Source organism: Aphidius gifuensis, linkage group LG1 (assembly GCF_014905175.1).
Source record: "Aphidius gifuensis isolate YNYX2018 linkage group LG1, ASM1490517v1, whole genome shotgun sequence".
Classification (NCBI taxonomy): Eukaryota; Metazoa; Arthropoda; class Insecta; order Hymenoptera; family Braconidae; genus Aphidius; species Aphidius gifuensis.
The window spans coordinates 6,602,041-6,620,545 of record NC_057788.1 but is presented as its reverse complement, the minus strand read 5'-3'; the positions used below and the strand labels follow the sequence as shown (position 1 = coordinate 6,620,545).

The 18,505-nt window shown below is 24.8% G+C and overlaps 1 protein-coding gene across 14 annotated transcripts in view; it reads right to left on the bottom strand.

Moving 5' to 3' along the window:
- Positions 1-1,043: 1,043 nt before the first annotated feature.
- The window catches only part of LOC122847422 (regulating synaptic membrane exocytosis protein 2), a 55,749-nt gene continuing 38,287 nt past the window's right edge, over positions 1,044-18,505 (bottom strand). For 4 of the 14 annotated variants that reach the window (XM_044145090.1, XM_044145092.1, XM_044145084.1 and 1 more), the window contains 11 exons: positions 18,232-18,261; positions 17,142-17,295; positions 16,871-17,037; positions 16,568-16,755; positions 16,241-16,475; positions 13,225-15,476; positions 11,907-12,089; positions 7,987-8,188; positions 5,561-5,775; positions 5,351-5,490; positions 4,990-5,282 (listed from right to left, as the gene is read on the bottom strand). In XM_044145090.1, coding sequence (XP_044001025.1) covers positions 5,079-5,282; positions 5,351-5,490; positions 5,561-5,775; positions 7,987-8,188; positions 11,907-12,089; positions 13,225-15,476; positions 16,241-16,475; positions 16,568-16,755; positions 16,871-17,037; positions 17,142-17,295; positions 18,232-18,261 — 3,970 coding nt within the window. In that variant the 3' untranslated portion in view covers positions 4,990-5,078. Of the gene's footprint in view, positions 3,674-4,782; positions 5,283-5,350; positions 5,491-5,560; positions 5,776-7,986; positions 8,189-10,844; positions 11,026-11,906; positions 12,090-13,224; positions 15,477-16,240; positions 16,476-16,567; positions 16,756-16,870; positions 17,038-17,141; positions 17,296-18,231; positions 18,262-18,505 lie in introns of those variants that run through there. The other 10 variants (XM_044145093.1, XM_044145085.1, XM_044145086.1 and 7 more) reach the window with 8 other exon arrangements.

Here is an 18,505-nt window from a genome sequence, read left to right as displayed (position 1 = left end):
TAATTTTTTGAATGAAAATAGCATCAAGTATATCATTGAATCACTTTATTGTCACACGCCATGTTTGGCATTGGGGGTATCTTTTTTTTTTTTTTTTATCATCTCGTATATTATACTGGATACATTATTCTGCTCCACAACGAGTCATCACAAATTTCCATAACAATAATTTATAAAAAAGAAAAAAAAAAAAGAAAAATAAATAAATAAAAATAATGAATTCTCGTTGGGCTGATCGCTCATACATTTTATGTACAGTCTCGACAAACGTCTTGTTCCCTATTTTTTTTTTTTTTTTTTTTTTAAATGTTTAAAGTTATTTATTAAATTAGTAAATATTTATGGTTTTTTTTTTTTTAATGAGAAATTATTTTATATATTTACTGTGGTCATCAGCAATATTCCAATCTACATGGAAATTAGTGACGACTCGATTTGAAAACTTTCATTTTAATCGTACGGTTTAGGTTCGTCTTATTATTTTTGGTAATTTATTTTTTATTTTGGGAAATTTTTAATATTAAATTATGTGTGTATGTGTTTTTTTTTTTTTACATTCTGACGTTCCACGTGTTCTAAAGAAAACAATAGGTACACTGTCGTATTTTACTTTTTTTTTTTATATAATATCACCATTGAAATTTTAAAATGTATGAAGCTTGCCTTTTTTTTTTCTCCCAGTTGTGAATAATCACCGTTCACGATCGACTCGTGTGTATTTTTTATTTGCCATTAATTTATCGTTTTTATTTTGTTAATTTTATTTCAAATAATTTGCAAGATTTTTAAATTACACGAGTCGATCGTGACATTTAATTTAATACAAGTTACAAGACGACTTATGCTAAGTTTTTTTTGGACTTGACTCTACAAGGTAGTCGTTAATTAATTTGATAATATATAAATTGTTGGCATTGTCGTTATCCGCACTGTGTTTATTTTCAAAATTTATTTATTCTCCTTCATTTAATATTATCAATATTTCATTTTTAATTTAAATTTATTTTAAAATCATCTTTACTTTAGCATCGTGTGCATCCAGATTTTTTTTTTTTTATTTTAACCCAGGTTTTACTATGTCATAACTTATAGGTACAAAGTTGGATATAATTATTTTTTCTAATTATTATTTCCATTTTTTAAAGTTTTTTTTTTAATTAGTCTCGTCTTTCTGTTAATTTAATTTAAATGTATCCATGATTCACCGCCGGGTTTACGAATTGAGCATGCCTATTTACAAATCGACAAGGCAAGGGTAGAAATTATTTAAATTAAATATTACAATGTTTCTTTTTTTAATCCCTCCATTTGTGTTTTTTCGAAAATAATATATTTTTTATGATAAAAACAGGCAGTCTTTCTGTCATTCAAAAAGATTTTGATATTTTTTTTAAAACAAATTATAATGTAGTTTAATTTTCAATGTTTTTCTTTCTAATAAATTTCATTGTACATTTTACAATAACACTTTGCCTTTATTAGAACGAAGAATATTATTACTTGTGTGTGTTTTTTATTTTTTTTTAATAATTTAATCATGCATTGTGACCATTTGCTCGTTATAATTATCAGCAAAGTGCAGTTTTAATGATACGTGCAACATATGATAGTGCATAATGAACATTTTTTTTGTTTTTTGGAAATTTGTGTATTTAAAATTTCAAAGTTAATTATTTTTTTTTTCTATTTTTCCAAATTAATTTATTAATTTTTTTTTTTCCACGAATCTTCTCCAGCATGCTTTTGTCGTTACTTCACGGATACAAGTGCATTCCATCGTAGAAAAATCTAAGAAAAAATTTAAACAATTTCTTTTTCTTTCAAGTTTAATAAAGTATTTCATTTTTGTTTTTTTTTTAAATTATTTATATTTTTTTGTTATTTTTTAATTTTTCTACCAAGATATCAAAGTTCTACTTCTCATTATAGGATATGCAATATTTTATGTTTTTTATTTATTTATTATTTTATTATTTCAAGCGTTAACCAGTCCACATCATTGTATTCGCCGCAAAATCTCAATTGTTTATTTAATTTTATTTGTTTTTTAGTTTTATTATATCATCATGAATTAAAAATTTGAAGGAAAATTTGCAGGGAATAATGTGAGACGCGTCAATTGTGGCGGTTTACAGACTGAACATTTTTTTTTATAATATTAAATTAGTCTCTCGTATAATTATCCAATGTCAATTATTTTTTTCTATTAGTTTTTCATTTTTTTTTAATTTTAAATTTTCATTTATTTGACCCCCTGTGACTATAATTCTCCCACGCCCATTTTGCAAAAATTTTTACTTAGAAATTCTGCTTATTTGTAAATCATTATTATTTTTTTTTTAGATCCTGTCTTTTTTTTTTTTTCACAATATGTATACTTACAATCTTTCAATCAATAATTGTTATATAATATATTTTTGAAATCTTGATTTTTACGACTCTACAATCAGTAATTTTATTATGAGTAAAAAATCCTCCTTGTTTTGTTGTTAATAATTTTTTTAAATATATTTTGTTTCATTTCTAATTTAAGCATTTTATAGATATGATAAGATACTTCCTTTGCCATCATTCACAATCGCGTTGTTTTATAATTATATATATATTTTTTGTTTCTTCTAAAATTGAGAAATTATCAATAAAAAAAATATTATTTTCCAAATAATTAATTTTATAATAATGATTCTCTTATCGACGTGCGAGCATAGATTTTTTTTTTTTTATTTATGTTTAATATGACAGTTAAAAGCTATACAATAAAGTACAAACATTTATGACAATTCGTTTAATTTTTTTTTTATTTATTTTGTCAATATTTCATGAGTTGTTCAATGGTACTTGCTATATATGATGTCTTAGGAAAACAATGTTATTATGATTTTAATAATATTTAAAAATAAGAATGATAAATCTAATACTCAGGCAGTTAATTGTACGTGAGTCAACGATTTTACTTAATTGATCCAACTTTTTATTTATTTATTTATTATTTTCAAAGAGACTAATTATTTTTTTTTATTTTTGCAATCACGCAAAGTCTTTCTTCTTCGAGCTCGTACAATTATTTACACACAATTTAAATAAATAAAAAATTAAAATTAAAAAAGAGATTTTTCTCATTTTTTTAAAACAATAAACGACAATAAATTTTAATGACATGAGCACACGATGTAAATTATTATTTTAAATATGAATTAAAGAATAATGAAGTTTTTTAAAAAACTTATTTAACATATTATTTCGCTCGCTCATTCATCAATAAATTAATTTTTTTTTTCTAAAATTAAAAACCTTGTCTCAATTATTATTATATACAAATAAAGTGAGGTTTCATATTTATGTTATGAGGTTCACGACCACTGTGCAGATATTACTGCAAAGTTTCTCAATTACTTGAATTTATTTATATTATTTTTTTTCTGTAATTTTTATCTTAGTTTATCACGACTTCACTCGCGAATTTTTTTTATTTTCTTCTTTTATGTATTTTAATTTATTTATTCATTGTAAAAGTTTTAAGTTTTTTTTTTTTTTTTACATTAATTTGGTTCACTTGGATAGTTGACACTTAAAATTTTTTGAATATTAGTTTTTTTTTTTGTCACACTTTATTTTTACACACGACATTCGAGTTTATGTCTGTCTGACGTTCACTCGAGCTCCATTGATTTCACTGTAAAAAAAATAAAACAATGTATTGTTATTAATTTTATTTAATTGATATTTTACACATTAGGAAAAAAAATAATACAACAGCGAAAGGGAAACGTTACATTGTGGACTCCGAATACGGTCACTTACCTCATTTATTAATGAGAAAATAAATTTATAATATTTCAATTCAAACTTGACTACGAGGATTAAAAAATTCATTGTCAATGGGTGCTTTGTGCATTGATAATAATATTTGGATTGTACAAAATTCAATCAAAAAAAAAAAAACATGTACTTATGAAATATAAATTAATAAAGTGCGTGTTACAATTAAATAAAAAAAAAATAATAATATGACATTATTAGTGGTAAAATAACAATGATTAAATATTGATAAAATGATTGTTATCAATAAAATTTAAATAACTACAATGAATGATAAAATACACATATTAAAAAAAATTATGTTCAACACACAACTTTCCATTTGATATTAAGAGAATAAAAAAATATTTATGATAATAATATTTTCAAAAGAAGCAATGTAAGACAAACAGTAAAAAAATAAACAAGTAAAATTGATAAACACTTTTCAAATCATCAGGCAATTGACAAAATATTACAATTAAAAAATCAATCAATTGAACGATATAAATATTTAATATTTTATTCTCTTTAAATTGTATGTTAAATTAATAATGCGAAATTTAAATGAGAATAAAATATTAAATTAACAAACTACAAACGATGCCTTGATTACAGTGCGTACCTAAATCTATCTGGCGCTCCGGAATCATGGCAGCTACGTCTACAGCTAGTCTACAGACTAGACGTTCATCTGACATGATATATGATGTGCTTTAAGTGTTACTGTTTTTATTTTAAAATTCATTTTTTTTTTTATCTTAAAAAAAATATTATTTTTTCACCCGTTTGTGTTTTAATTATATTATTTTTTTTTATATATACCGTATTCAGAGCCATCAATAGTCCAATCAATTAGTCTCTGTCTAATTATTAAAAAAAAAAAAAATTTGTTTTTTTAATTGTCATAAATATTTTTTAATTGTTTTTCAACTTTAGTATATACTTTTTCATTTAATTTCAATAACAAGCTGTGTATATATATTTTTTTTTTGTTAAAATTTCTTTCGGCGAATATCAATCAATTTTATTATTTCGATAATAAGCAAACAGTATTTTTATATTTGAATAAAGCTTTTTTTTTTTTGTTCCAATATATATTTTTTTTAACGATAAATTATGTAAATTTTTTTTTGTAACTTTGGAATTTATATTTTCTTTTCTTTTTCATTACTTTATCGATCATTTTAATTTAAATATGACAAAATTTTATTAAAAATTTTTAGGATATTTGTTTTTGTGTGTATGTTATATTTAATTTTTAATTTATTGTATTGTATTTATTTAAGGGAATCCAAGGATGCAGCTGATGAACGACGGGATAATGCTAAAGATGGAGGACCACTGACCAAAGAAGTGGTGCCGAAGAGCTTGTACCAGCCAAACACAATTTCACTCAAATTAAGATCATCCAGCATTATTTGTGCAACACCCATAAATACTTTTCTTGCTTCTAATCGACCATAGTCACCCCAAACAACCACCTATAATTAAAAAATAAAATAAGATCAATTTTAAAAACAAAAAAAAAAAAATTTATTAAAGCTCTTACTTGTAATATACAGCCATGATAATCTTCTCTAAATGAAAGTGGTTGTTGATAAAATGGCTCAAGTGTTTTTCTAGCTGTTGTTGTTTTTGCTTTTGCAATACATTTTTTTCCATTAACTAGGTAAACTTTTACCCAAGGTGCTGCAATAAATAATAGCAATATTAATAAAATCCATTAATTAATAATTAAAAAGTTGATATAATTACAAACCTGGAAGAACTTTACTGCCAGGTTTAGCTTGAAGATCTCTAGCTCTAACAACTTCAACTTCAAGATGTTTTTTTGTATGTTTCAGGGCTAATTGAATGTCTCCAAGTGAAGATGCACCAAGTACTTGTCTACCAACCAATTGACCTGGTCCAAGACCATCAATAAATTCACTCAATTGACCACCCTCAGCTGCCGTTCTCATGCACGGAGACCAACTATATATAATATATATTTTTTCGTCATCAAAAGAAAAACAAATACATTAGTTTTTATTTTTTTTACATTCAAGAAAATATAAAATATACATTTTAATATTAAAAAGCAAGGGAAAATCGCTTTCATCACCAGTTATTATCAAGGTAAAATAAAAATTATTAAATACTGAAAAAGTTGGATTGAAAATAAATATATTTCAAGGTAAAGAAGTGAGATTGAAGTAAGTTTTTTTTTTTTTTAGATAAAAAATCATCACTCCTCACGAACGCAGGGTATATTTTCAATTTTACAAAGGATAAGTTGCTTGGATTTATGATTTTTCATTTGCAAAAAAATAAAAATATATATACATTAATAAATAATCAACCTTCGACGAAAAGGAAATGAAAAAATATTAAAACAAATAATCGATACAAGAAGAATTCACGTTAGATAGTTTTGTGGTATTATTATTTTTTTTGTGTCAAGTATTAATTAACTTTTAAAATAAATAAATAAATACTTTTTATGGTATTTTATAGTGTTATAGATATAGAAAGGATGATAGGAATATTATTATAAATTTTAAACATACCAGGCTTTGTTATAATATTATCATGCAAATAATACATTCCGTACGCAAATTGTGATTTATTTATTTACTAATATAATAATAATAATTTTAAGTTTGCTGAAAATATAAAATTATTATGTAATTTTTATTTGTGATTATTTAAAGTTTGTTTATTTTTTTTTTTGTCAATGCTCATGCTGGTGTATCATGATAATCAGCGCAAACTTACTTGACAGATTCATCCGCAATAATCCAATTCTTCAAACAAAAAAAAAACTAAAATCCTTTATAATTACACGTTTTTTTTTTTTTTGCTGTTAAGTTTACAAATTAATGACCTAATGCTACATTAATTTTAAAAAATGAAATAATATATAAAATTGTTGTTGCTGTTGTTTCGAATTGTATATACTTGAATTTTTTTACAGCAAATAAATCATCACACTCGTTTTAATTGTGTGATTATAATGTCCCTGTTAATTTCGACATTAAAATTAATTAACACAAAAAAATATATCTTATTTTTTATACCTGAATTTTTAGGTTTTTAATTTTTAAATTAGTATTTAAAAATATATGTGTGTGTGGGTGTTAATTAACATTATTTTTTTTTGTGCATGATAAATAAATTTTAAATAATTGTGCATCGTAAATTGTGCTGATATATAAAATAATTTGCGTCAATCAAGCAGTAAGCCAAACGACAATAACATTGATAAGTGTGATGTTATTTTCAATAGAACAGGCAATTTGTGATTGTGGATAAGAAATAATAGCAAACTTAATGTCCACTAAATTGAACATAAAAAAATATTTCTCAATTGACCGTTGTATTAAAATAATAATAATAGTTGTAATAAAAGGATTGGAGAAACGTCGACTTAGTACATCAACATACACACATACATAATATACAATATTTTTGTTATTTTGTATTTCTTTTTTTTTTTTTGATCAATAAAACAGTAAAATATAATAATGTTGCGTGACTTGTGTTAGCCAAGTAGGTGTACAGGTATATATAATTTTTCAATTTTTTTTTTTACGTTAATTTACGAGTCAAAACGAGTTTTAGAAATAAAAAAAAACCAAAAAAAACATATACCAATATTTGTTGGTTTTTATAGTTTGATTAAAGCTATTTAATTTATTTCATAATATTTATAGATAAATTAAAAAATAAATATTTTAATTTAATATTTTTTCTTTTAAATCAACTAATTTATTTTGAATATATATTTATTTATAAAGTTGTATTTAGCTTGCACAAGTTACACGACATTTTACACTTAAAATTTTGAATAATAAATGCGAAAAATATTAGAAATAATTAAGTAGAAAAGCACGTCAACTATGTGTTGAAATAAAAAATAATTATGTTGTTGATATATAAATAATTGGATTTAATTATTAAGGAATTAAAATAGAAAATATAATTAATTAATTAATAAAATAAACATACAAACATTCAGTGGAAATGAATGAGAGAGACAGAGACAGAGAATGAGAGGTATACGCGATTTAGTCATCGTTGATCACTTTTTAAATATAATTTCTTCTTTCAGTGTTAAATAGAATTAATTTTTTTGTATTATAATAATGCTAAGTTGTTTATTATTTGAATTGTTGCACCGAGGAGAGTGAAGGCACTACTTACGAGCTTGCTTCTGAACTTGAAATTGAGTTGAGTGATCCAGCGGTGTCACTTGCAACTGAACCAGCCTTGCTACTTGCACCAAGTCGTTGATAAGTTGGTACAACCTCCTGGGAACGTTGAAAACTGCTTGGTGTGCTGTTCCTTTTTCTGCTTGTTAAACCAGTAGTCCTTGTATCCGCACCAACACCAACCACGCCACACTCTGCGTTGTAAAACCAAACAAGAAATACCGCTAACTAATTTCATGGATTTTTTTTTAAATATTATTTATTTTTTTGTTCATTTTTCTTGAAGCTTTTTATAATTTTTTATCCTTAATTAATTTCTCAATTGTATTTTTGTTTTTAATTATTTTTTTTTCTCTCTCTCTCTTTCTCTCTCGTTTTCTCTCCCGTAGATTCTCTTCTTCATGTCCATTTTATAAAAACTTTTTTTAAATATATTTCATCATTCGTACTTTCCATGTCATATACATTAAAACATTATGATGATCATGATCATGATGATGGTAATTTTTTTTATAAATAAAATAAATATATTTTAATATTAAATCATATATATACGATGAACAAAAGTCTCTCATCTTCAGCTCTGCTCTCTCCACTCAGTGTGCCCTGGATTCGTTGATCATATACTTGTGGATTTTATAAATTAATTTTTGTATTTTTTGTTTTTTATTTTTTTTACATAATTCATGAGTTAAAATGAAATTCATCGACTTGTTTCTCATCATCTTCATGTATTTTATAATTAAAAAAAAAAATAAATAAATATAAATTTAATATTCAACATTTATTTGATATATTTTTATGAATTGTATACAAAAAATAAAATAAGGATATTGAACGACTGTGATTTATAAATCATTCAAAGGATTTAAAAAATTATCAATTAAAAATATAAATAAAGTAGTGTGAGGTTTGACGAATAAAAGCAGCAGCCAATTAGAGCTGCTATATTTAAAGACTTTGATCTTTATTACAATGACAAGTGTACTCTATTTAATAATAAATAAATTTAAAATTAAATAATATGATAAAAATAAATGAAAATTCAAGAGAACACTTTATCTATAAAGGAAATATTTCTTTGTGAAAATTTTACTTAGTTATTTATATAGTTAAATTTGATCAAGTATACTTTTTTATTTTTAAATTTACATCTTAATATTTTTGACGAACAAAAAAAAAATACTCAGAGTATTTCTTTATATATTTTTTTTTCATTTTAAATTCATTTTTAGATGTAATGTTCTCTCAAATAGAAATGCTCTATGAACATGTAAACATCAATAGATTTTATTTTTTTCATTTCAAGAAAAAAATGATTACGTTTTTTCATTATTTTCTCGATAAAAAAACTTTACGAGCTTTTGAGAATTTATAAAATATAATATCACCAGAAGTGTTTTATGATATAAAAAATTTATACTTATAAAAGCACGCAAGATATATAACTAAGCGATGGACGCACTAATAAATTGCACTCTAGTTGCACTCTCTATCAGACGCAAATTCAATCAGAAATCTAGAAAGAAGAAACGATATAAAAAAAAATAATAAAATAGAAATCAATCTACGCTATCTAAATTTAATAACCCAAGATACTTTCAAGTCTAAAATATAACCGTTATAAAATTATCTTTCATCTATCACTCACGTTCAATAAATATATTAATAATTTATTATTTTAATAAGCAATTAATTATCTTATACATACACTAAATGGCTGAAATGAAAAATTAAAAAAACATACAAAATAATATAAAGCTCTAGTGCGCTTCTGTTGTGTTGTATTCCTTTTTTTTTTTTCTTGTGTCTCACTGTTTTGTTCGTACAAATAATAATCTTTACAAAAACATGTGTGCTTTTTTTTCTGTCATTATATAAGTTTTTTTTTTTTACCAAGATTGCATTACAATGAAGCTGCTTTTTTTGTATATGAAAAAATGAATTTTCTTTTTACCAGTTTTAATCTCACCTTTACAATTTTTGCTGAAAAATACCGAGAAATGTTTTTTTCATTTTTTCGAACTATTATGCATTATAAAAGTATTATATAAAAAAATCTATTTAAAATTAAAAATTTCTAATTACGTTACAAACATTCTAATTTTTTTTTATATGAGATATAAAAAATTTCTATAGATCTATTTTAATAGTATAAAGTAAATAATAAATTTTTAATTATAGTTACTAATATATCAATGAAAAACGATATCGAGCTTTTTTTTTTTTTTTTTAACGCTAAATTTCTAGATCACGCGGATCGTCTACTGAGTTATAAAACCCCACCTGGTGGCGTCAGTGCACTAAAAAAGATTTAAGAGGACAATGGGATTATTGGAAATTTTTTTTTGCACTTGGAAATTAAGTGTTGTTATTCAGGTCTCATGTGGAAACTGAATCACTTTTTTTCCTTTTTGTGCAAAAAGTTTAGGATATATTTTAATTTTTTTCATGTGTTTATAACTGTGTTTTAAATTATTATAATTTTTTTTTTTTCAATTAATTTTTGTTCATTCTTCTTGCTGGTTTTAACCCGCGCGTATTTTTTTTCCACGTTTCGTCAAAGGTTGACCCGATTTTTGCATTTAAATTTTCAATTCAATAGCTAAGAAATAAAAAATTAATAATTATCAAATTGATTTTTATAATAAACTAATTAATTATACATCAATGAAATAAAATAAAAATTAAATTTCAAAAATATAAAAGCAATTAAATTATTTAATAAATTTTTCTATTATTTATTAAATTAATAATTAATATTACAGCGATTTTCCCACGCTGTGGATAAAATAAAATATAAAAAAAACTGTAAAGTGTAAAAAAAAAAAATGGAAAATTAAATCGGACCTGTCCCCATCGCCACTGCCCTCGCCATCACTGCTTGCCGAACTCGGTTGCCTCCCACATCTGCCACTGCTCGTGTCCTCCGGCAGGACCTCTTCACTCCTGTGAACTGTGAAGGACGATTTGCCCTTCTTCCCGAAACCGAGTCTCCGTTTTCGGCCTTCCTCACCCACGCATGTACCACCAACAAAACGCACGGTGCACATTATCGTTAACAATTCATTTATAATTTTTTTTTTTTTTTTTTATTTTCATTTTTCCACGATTTTGCATCACATCAAGTAATTATTTTAAATTAAAAAAAAAAAAATTTAATTAAATAAACATAAATGATTTCAATAACAAGTGTGATAAATTAAAATTATCAATTTTTTTTTTTTTTTTAAATATCAATGTTTCCTATAAAAATCGACTGTAATTTTTTTTTTTTTTTTCTCGCGAATGATGATGAATTGTTCGGTGAAGTGTAAAAAATTTACCAGCATTGAATGAAGCCCGATAATTTATTATTGTCAATGTGTTTTTGTGTAAAATATATGAATTCATTATTTTTAAATTTTTTTTTTCGGAGAGAAGCGGATTGAGATGAGAGTGGATGATAGAAAAAAAAAAAAAGATTACGATTAAAATATATGTAATACAAAACGATTGATTAATATATATATCAGCAGTGCATTTTCGTAATTATTATTAATTTTTTTTTTATCTTTATTTTATGTAGATTAATTAATGATTTATATTTTTTTAATTGATGAAAATTAAACAATTTATTATTAACGTCGAAAGTGCACCACTTATTTAATTTTTTTTATTTTTCTACTAGTCTAGACTCTGACTAAACTATGAGAATATCAATTATTTCTTTGACATAATTATAATAAAATATATAAATAAAAAAATATATGTAATTATCTGAGCACATTGTTTTTTTTTTTTTCTTAAACATATAGATATTATATGTTGAAAATTTGAATCTACGGGTTTACGAGACGACAGTATATGATTAAGGGAATTATTATTATGGTTTTTTTTTTTTTGATAATAAAATATAATTATGATTTTTACCTGTCGCAGATAGTTGACTTGTACTGTTGCTTTTTTTTCCAAGACCAGCCTGGTATTGAACTGCACTGCCACCACCACTACTACTTCCACTTCCACTTTTACTTCCAGGTGAATTTTTTCTTACTCTTCTATTAGCCTCTTCAACATGAAGACCAACTGCTGTATCACTTAAACTTCCATCTGCTGATATATTTTATAAATATTTTAACACATTAAAATATAATTATTATTCAAATTTAAGTCTTGAAAACAAAGATTGTAAGACTTTATAATGTCATTGGCTGAATAATTTAAGAAAGATTCAATATAGTAAAAAAGAAAAAAAAAAAACCCTCGGGCTATCATTGTCTTGGTTTAAAAAATTAAAAGTTAAAGAATATTCAAATTTTTTGCTGAAGAAAAAAATATTATAATTAAAAAACTGGAGAAAATTTGTTAAAATCAATAAATTATTTATGGAAATTTTATTTTTTGTCATATGAGCCTTTTTTTCTTCAAGAAAAAAAATCATCATATGCAGACTAATGTCGAGTTATTAAAGATGAAAAAAAAAAAAATTGATTATCGATGTAAATTTTTTTTTTTTACTCTCATTTACTTAAAAAGTTTTTTAAAATTTACAGTCACTTCAGTTTTAGTTTAAATGAAGTGGCAAAAAAAAAAAAAAAAAAATCGAGAATGCAATTATGCTTGAGAAAAGGATTTTCAAAGCCAGTCCAGTACAAGGTTTTTTCCAACGACAAACAACGACCTTCAATATAATTTGGGTTGTGGCCAAATGAACTACAACATTGTTCATCGTAATACGTCTTAGTTACACGTTAAAAAATATAAAAAAACCCACATTATATATTCCAGCAAAAAAAGCTATGAAAATTCAAAAATGTATACTCAAAAAAAATAAAAATAAAAAAAATTGTAAATGTTAAAAAATAAAGTACACATGATTATATATTTCTTTTTTTTTTCTGAACATATATGTCTGTGTACATGTGTGATCGATTAAACTGAATCAGAAGGGTCAAGTTCGTGACACTCTTTATGTATAAAAACTCAAGATAAAATATTTGCCAGCATATTGACGTCATATATAATTTTTTTTTTTTTTTTTTAAATTTCATCATACATGAACTTTAAAAACGTGAATAAAAAAAAAACATCTTCAAATAATTTTTTTTTTCAACTCCAAAAATTAGCTGATATTTTATTTTTTTTATTTATTAATAAATTGTTTAATTAAAAATTAATTTTTCAAGAAGATATAGAAATAATAATAAAAAAAAAAAATCGAAAAATTAATAATCAAATGGAAACTTACCAGTTTTTTCATCTGGTGGTACATCAGCATTACTAAGACTTCTAGAAAATTGTCCTCTTTTTTGATGACCATTATGATTACTTCCTGTCACTGGATGCCTTGTATTTTTTTCATATGAACCACCAGGACTAGCATAATCACTAGATTCAGATCGTTGTTTAGCATCAATTGTTCCAGCATGATTATCCATATTATCAGCATTGTCATTTTTGTCACGTTTACATGTAGTTGTTGTTGTTGATGATGATGTTGTTGTTGTTGTTGTCGTAGTTGTTGTTGTCGTTGGGGTAGTTGTATCATTGTGTACGTTGGTCCGTGGGTTTTTAGCAGTGTTGGAAATGGCGGTTTGGGAATCAAAGACATTTGAATTAGCTTTACCGGGGTGGGGTGCTTTATTACAGGGTCTAGATGTGTCATACAAGCCAAATCCGCAGTTATCACTACACTGACTTTCACTATCCATTGAATATTCATAATATTCAAGTGTATCACTTATTGCAACATTTCTTTTACCACATTGATAATCAATTATCTTTTTTTTTTTATCATTATTTATTGATCTATTATTATTAGTATTATTATATGATAAATCATAACATTCTGGACAACTTGTTTTACGATTTTTAAATTCATAATCATCATTATCGGATATTGATGTACATGGATATGAACTTGATCTATCAGTTTTAAATTGATAATTAATATTATCATCATTATAATTATTTTTATTTTCATTATTATCTGTATTTATTATTGAGCTATTTTCATTACGATAATTTTGACATACAACTGTTTCAACAGATCCAAAATCTTCATCTGAAACCATAAAAAAATTTGTTGATGATTCAGCCTCATCAATATTTTTAATATCACGTGTCTCTGGACAACTACTATTTCTTCTTCTTCTTCTTGACATTCTTCTGGCATATTCCCAACTATTTTCAATATCTTGTTCATCTGGTACAAGCATTGGTGTTGATTCAGCACGTTCAATCATCATACGTTTACTTTCATAAAAACTTGGTACAGTTAAACTTGATTTTTTTTTTTTACCAAAATTTATTAATTGTTGCTGACTGTCAGTTGTATGTCTACGTCTTTTACTATTTTCACTGTAATTATTATTATCATGTATTTCAATATGATCAGAATAACTACTTGATCTTTCACAGTTATTATTATTTATACCACTATTATAATGAGACATTTCTTCAAGATATGAATCACTACTTTTAGCTCTTCTACGACGAAATGAATCTCTATTTACCTTTTTACGATAATTATTATCATCATCATCAATATCAATATTATTATTTTTCATTTGTTTATTATCAATATTATCATAATTAACATCTAAAATATTATATAAACATTGACATTGATTTAATGTATCATCACCACCATCATTTGAACCATAATAATTGTGATTATTTTCAAGTAAATTATAAAGATGTTGTTCTAAGTTTTTAGCTTGTTCATCTTTCATTTCAATTAAATTTTTATAATTATAAAAACAATTATTATCATGATAATTATTATTTAAATTTAATATATTATCATCATGACAATTTGATGAATCATAATATGATTTACTATGATCATTCATTGTTGGTAAATCTTCACCGCTATTTGAAAGATTATTTTTAACTTTTTGTCTAGCAGTACGTAAACTATCATCACTAAATATATTTGATATTGCATCATATTCAACACTTCTAGCTCTTCTTGGTATATCAATGTCACAATGTACATCATAACAATCAAAACTTTTAGCTCTTGGTTCATATATATCATTATCATAATGATATTTTGTTTTTTTTTTAAATGATTTTCTATCTAAACTTGATGTTATATTTTCTATATGAATTTGTGGTATATTATTATTACTTGAATGATATAATGTGTAATCATCAATTGTACTAAATTCACTTGTATCTGGACTACTGTAATATCTCATAATATTATCATCAAGTGTTTGTGATCTTGTTAGAGGTATACGCATTTTTTTATGCATACTTCTAACAACTGCGGATTTGCTTCGTACTAAAGGCTGATAATATGGATTTTGATTGGTATTTTTTTTATTATATTTCATTGGATTTCTATGGATTTTGGTTGAACAACTACTTGAACTTAATTTTCCATAACATTCACTGCAAGGTACCCTAAATTTTTGTTTACGTCTATTACGTTTAGAGGTTGGGCTTAATGAGGAAATGACACTGGATAGCAAAATGTTTTTAACTGTCGGTCTGCAAACAATTATTTTTGTTTTTATTCTCATGTTTTTATTTTATTTATAATATGCACATTCCAAAATATCGACAAACAAAAAATAAAAAAAAAAGATCTATTCTTTTCCCTCTTTTTTCATAAATTTTATAAATTTTATTTATCTTTTTTTTTGCATGATGAAAATTTAAAAAAGAAAGTTGAATGAATAAAGAAATAAATAAACGATTTTTGGCTGATGTCATTTAATCAGATTTAATCGTCAAATTAAATGGGACATAATTAAATGGACATTGTCGTTGTGCTGAGGATGTGCAACTGGTTCCTATTATTTAAGTTATTCAACATTTGTTTTAAATGGATTAGGCTTGATTTATGAATCTCATGATTGATCGGTAGGTGGAGAGAGAGTCTATAGTGTTTATTTATTTTACAAGCAGGATTTAAGAGGTGCACTCTATTGGGTGATCATTCATTACGCAATGTCCATTTAATACTGGGATTGTATAATTTCCAATTTTTAATTTAATTTACTCTGAGTAAAATAAACCCTCTGTAAGATTTTTCATTTGGTTTTTTAATTGTAATTTAATATTATGCTAAAATTGATTGAGTGTAATTGCAATCTTAAGGGTTTTTTTACTCAATATTGTATTATTGTTCAACCAATCATTGTTAAAAAAATTATCATAGCAAAATGAAATTTGAAAATTGCCAATTTTAAAAACTAATTAAGTTTAAAAATTATTATTATAAAATTAATTATTAATTATTTTATACTCACATGAGTGCTCTTGATCCTCTCGGTCTTTCTGATTGTGTACTAAATGCACTACTTGCAACTGATGCAATACTCTCCATATCTGAATCACCAAAATCACCAAGTACATCTTTATCAGGACTCAAATGTCCTCCTCTTCTTGGTCGATGCATTCTGTGTGAATGTGGCATTGATTGTGGATTTTGACCAATTGAAAGTAAATCTGAATCTGATAATCCACTGTAATGTTTCTCCCAGCCTTATTTTATAAAAAAAAAATATATAAAAAATACATATATAAACAAAATATAAATCAATAAATCAATAATAAAATATAGAGCTTGATCTCACCGCCCATTCCCGTACTTCTATAAGTTGTATGAAGTTGTCGACTTCTATATTTCATAAGTCTAGCACGTTCTTCATGATCTTGTGCAACTCTTTCTTTAAGTGCTGCATGTAATTTTGCTGGTATTTGTGGTAATTGTCGTTTTTTAGGTGAACCAGTTGGTGTTGCAGTTGCTGATCTTGATGCAAATCTTTAAATTATAAAAAATTATGACATAAAACGTTTTATATGAATATATGTATGATAGTTGATTGAAAATGTGAATAGAAATGATGATTGAGATAATTGTATATATGAAATGTTACCTTGCTGGCACATAGCCATGGGAATAAGGGATAGATCTGTGCTCTGGTGGCGATAGTGAACGATGACCAGTGGGACTTTGTGATCTGCCTCGGTAACGTAAGTTAGGTGAATCCATAGGGGCAGCGCTGTGGGATCTGTGACCCATCATACCTCGTACTGGCTCCTCCTGACAAACAAAAACAATCATTTATATATATTAACATTATTTTCAATTTGTAAATTAATTATATAAATACACATTTGTCACATATTCATTTTTATAATACTGACCTTTCGATATGGCTGATAACTTGACATGGACACTGGTTGATCACGTGATATCATCAAAGCTGCACGTTTTCTACCTTGAGGTGACATATCCCTTCGACTCCGATGCTCATTATCCATACACAGGTCTCTCTCTGGCGGTGGGCTGGAATAGTGGCTGCTCCAGCATGCGTTTCATGGTTTTTTTTGTTTTGTTTTTTTTTTTTTTTCAATGCATTTATTAGTGTACAGCGTGAGGGGAATATATATATATATTTTTTTTTTTTTGATCAATGAGGCGAGTGCTTTTTAGGTGATTTCCCGAAGGACTAAAGCAACACAACCGACTGCTCGGCGATTGACAAAAAAATATGTTTTATTTTTATTTTATTGATGAAATAAAATAAAAAAAAAAATAATTTAATTTTATTTGTGTTATTTTTAATTTTTTTGTCATGGTAAAAAAATATGTTTTTTTTATTTTTACATTATTTAATTATATTTGTTTCAGGCGTCATACACACAAGCAGTCAGCAATTGGTTAAAATAAAAAATAAAAATTATTTTATTATATTACTTTCAAATGTGCTGAAAATAACTTGCACGTGTGTTTGCACAAAATAAATTGTTTTTTATTTGCATAAAAAATCAATAAAAATATTGAAAGTAATAATATTTATTTATTTTTTATTTTTAATTTTAATTTGTATTATTATATTTTTTATGAAGAAGCAATGGGCCTGAAGAACAAGTTTACCGAGATATTTTTTATTTTTATCTATGTACAAAAAAAAAAATGATGCACATGATGATGCTTCTCGTTGAATTTTACTGTTCACTATGCTGATTGTACCAACAACCTTTGACCTAATTTTTCCCTCGAACGAATCGAGAGCTACTCAAAAACTATTTTTATTATTTGTTTTATGATTATATTTTTTTTTTGTTCTATCCACAAGGAAGCAAGTTAAAAATCGATAAATAAATTATATTTACAATAACAAATTAAAAAAAAAAAAGTATATATATATATATATCTATAGACAAATGCTAGTGAATATATGCAGGGGTAATAAAGTGATAAAATTTTAAGATAAAGAAATATTAAAATTACCGTTTATAATTCAACGGCATATTATGAAACCTAAAAATAATAAAAAAAAAAAAATAGCAAGACATTAGAAAAGAAGAAGAAAGTAATTATAGTATTAATAGAAAAAAATTATGAAATGAAAATAGGAAATGATTTATTTAAAAAAAAAAAATATAATATCCGAAAATTTATTTATGTAAATTATCTGCTTTTTGTTTTGTCATTAAAAAATTAATTTTTTAAAAGTCAAGACTCAAGAAGGTGTGTAATTTTTTGTCTTTTTAATAAAAGAGAG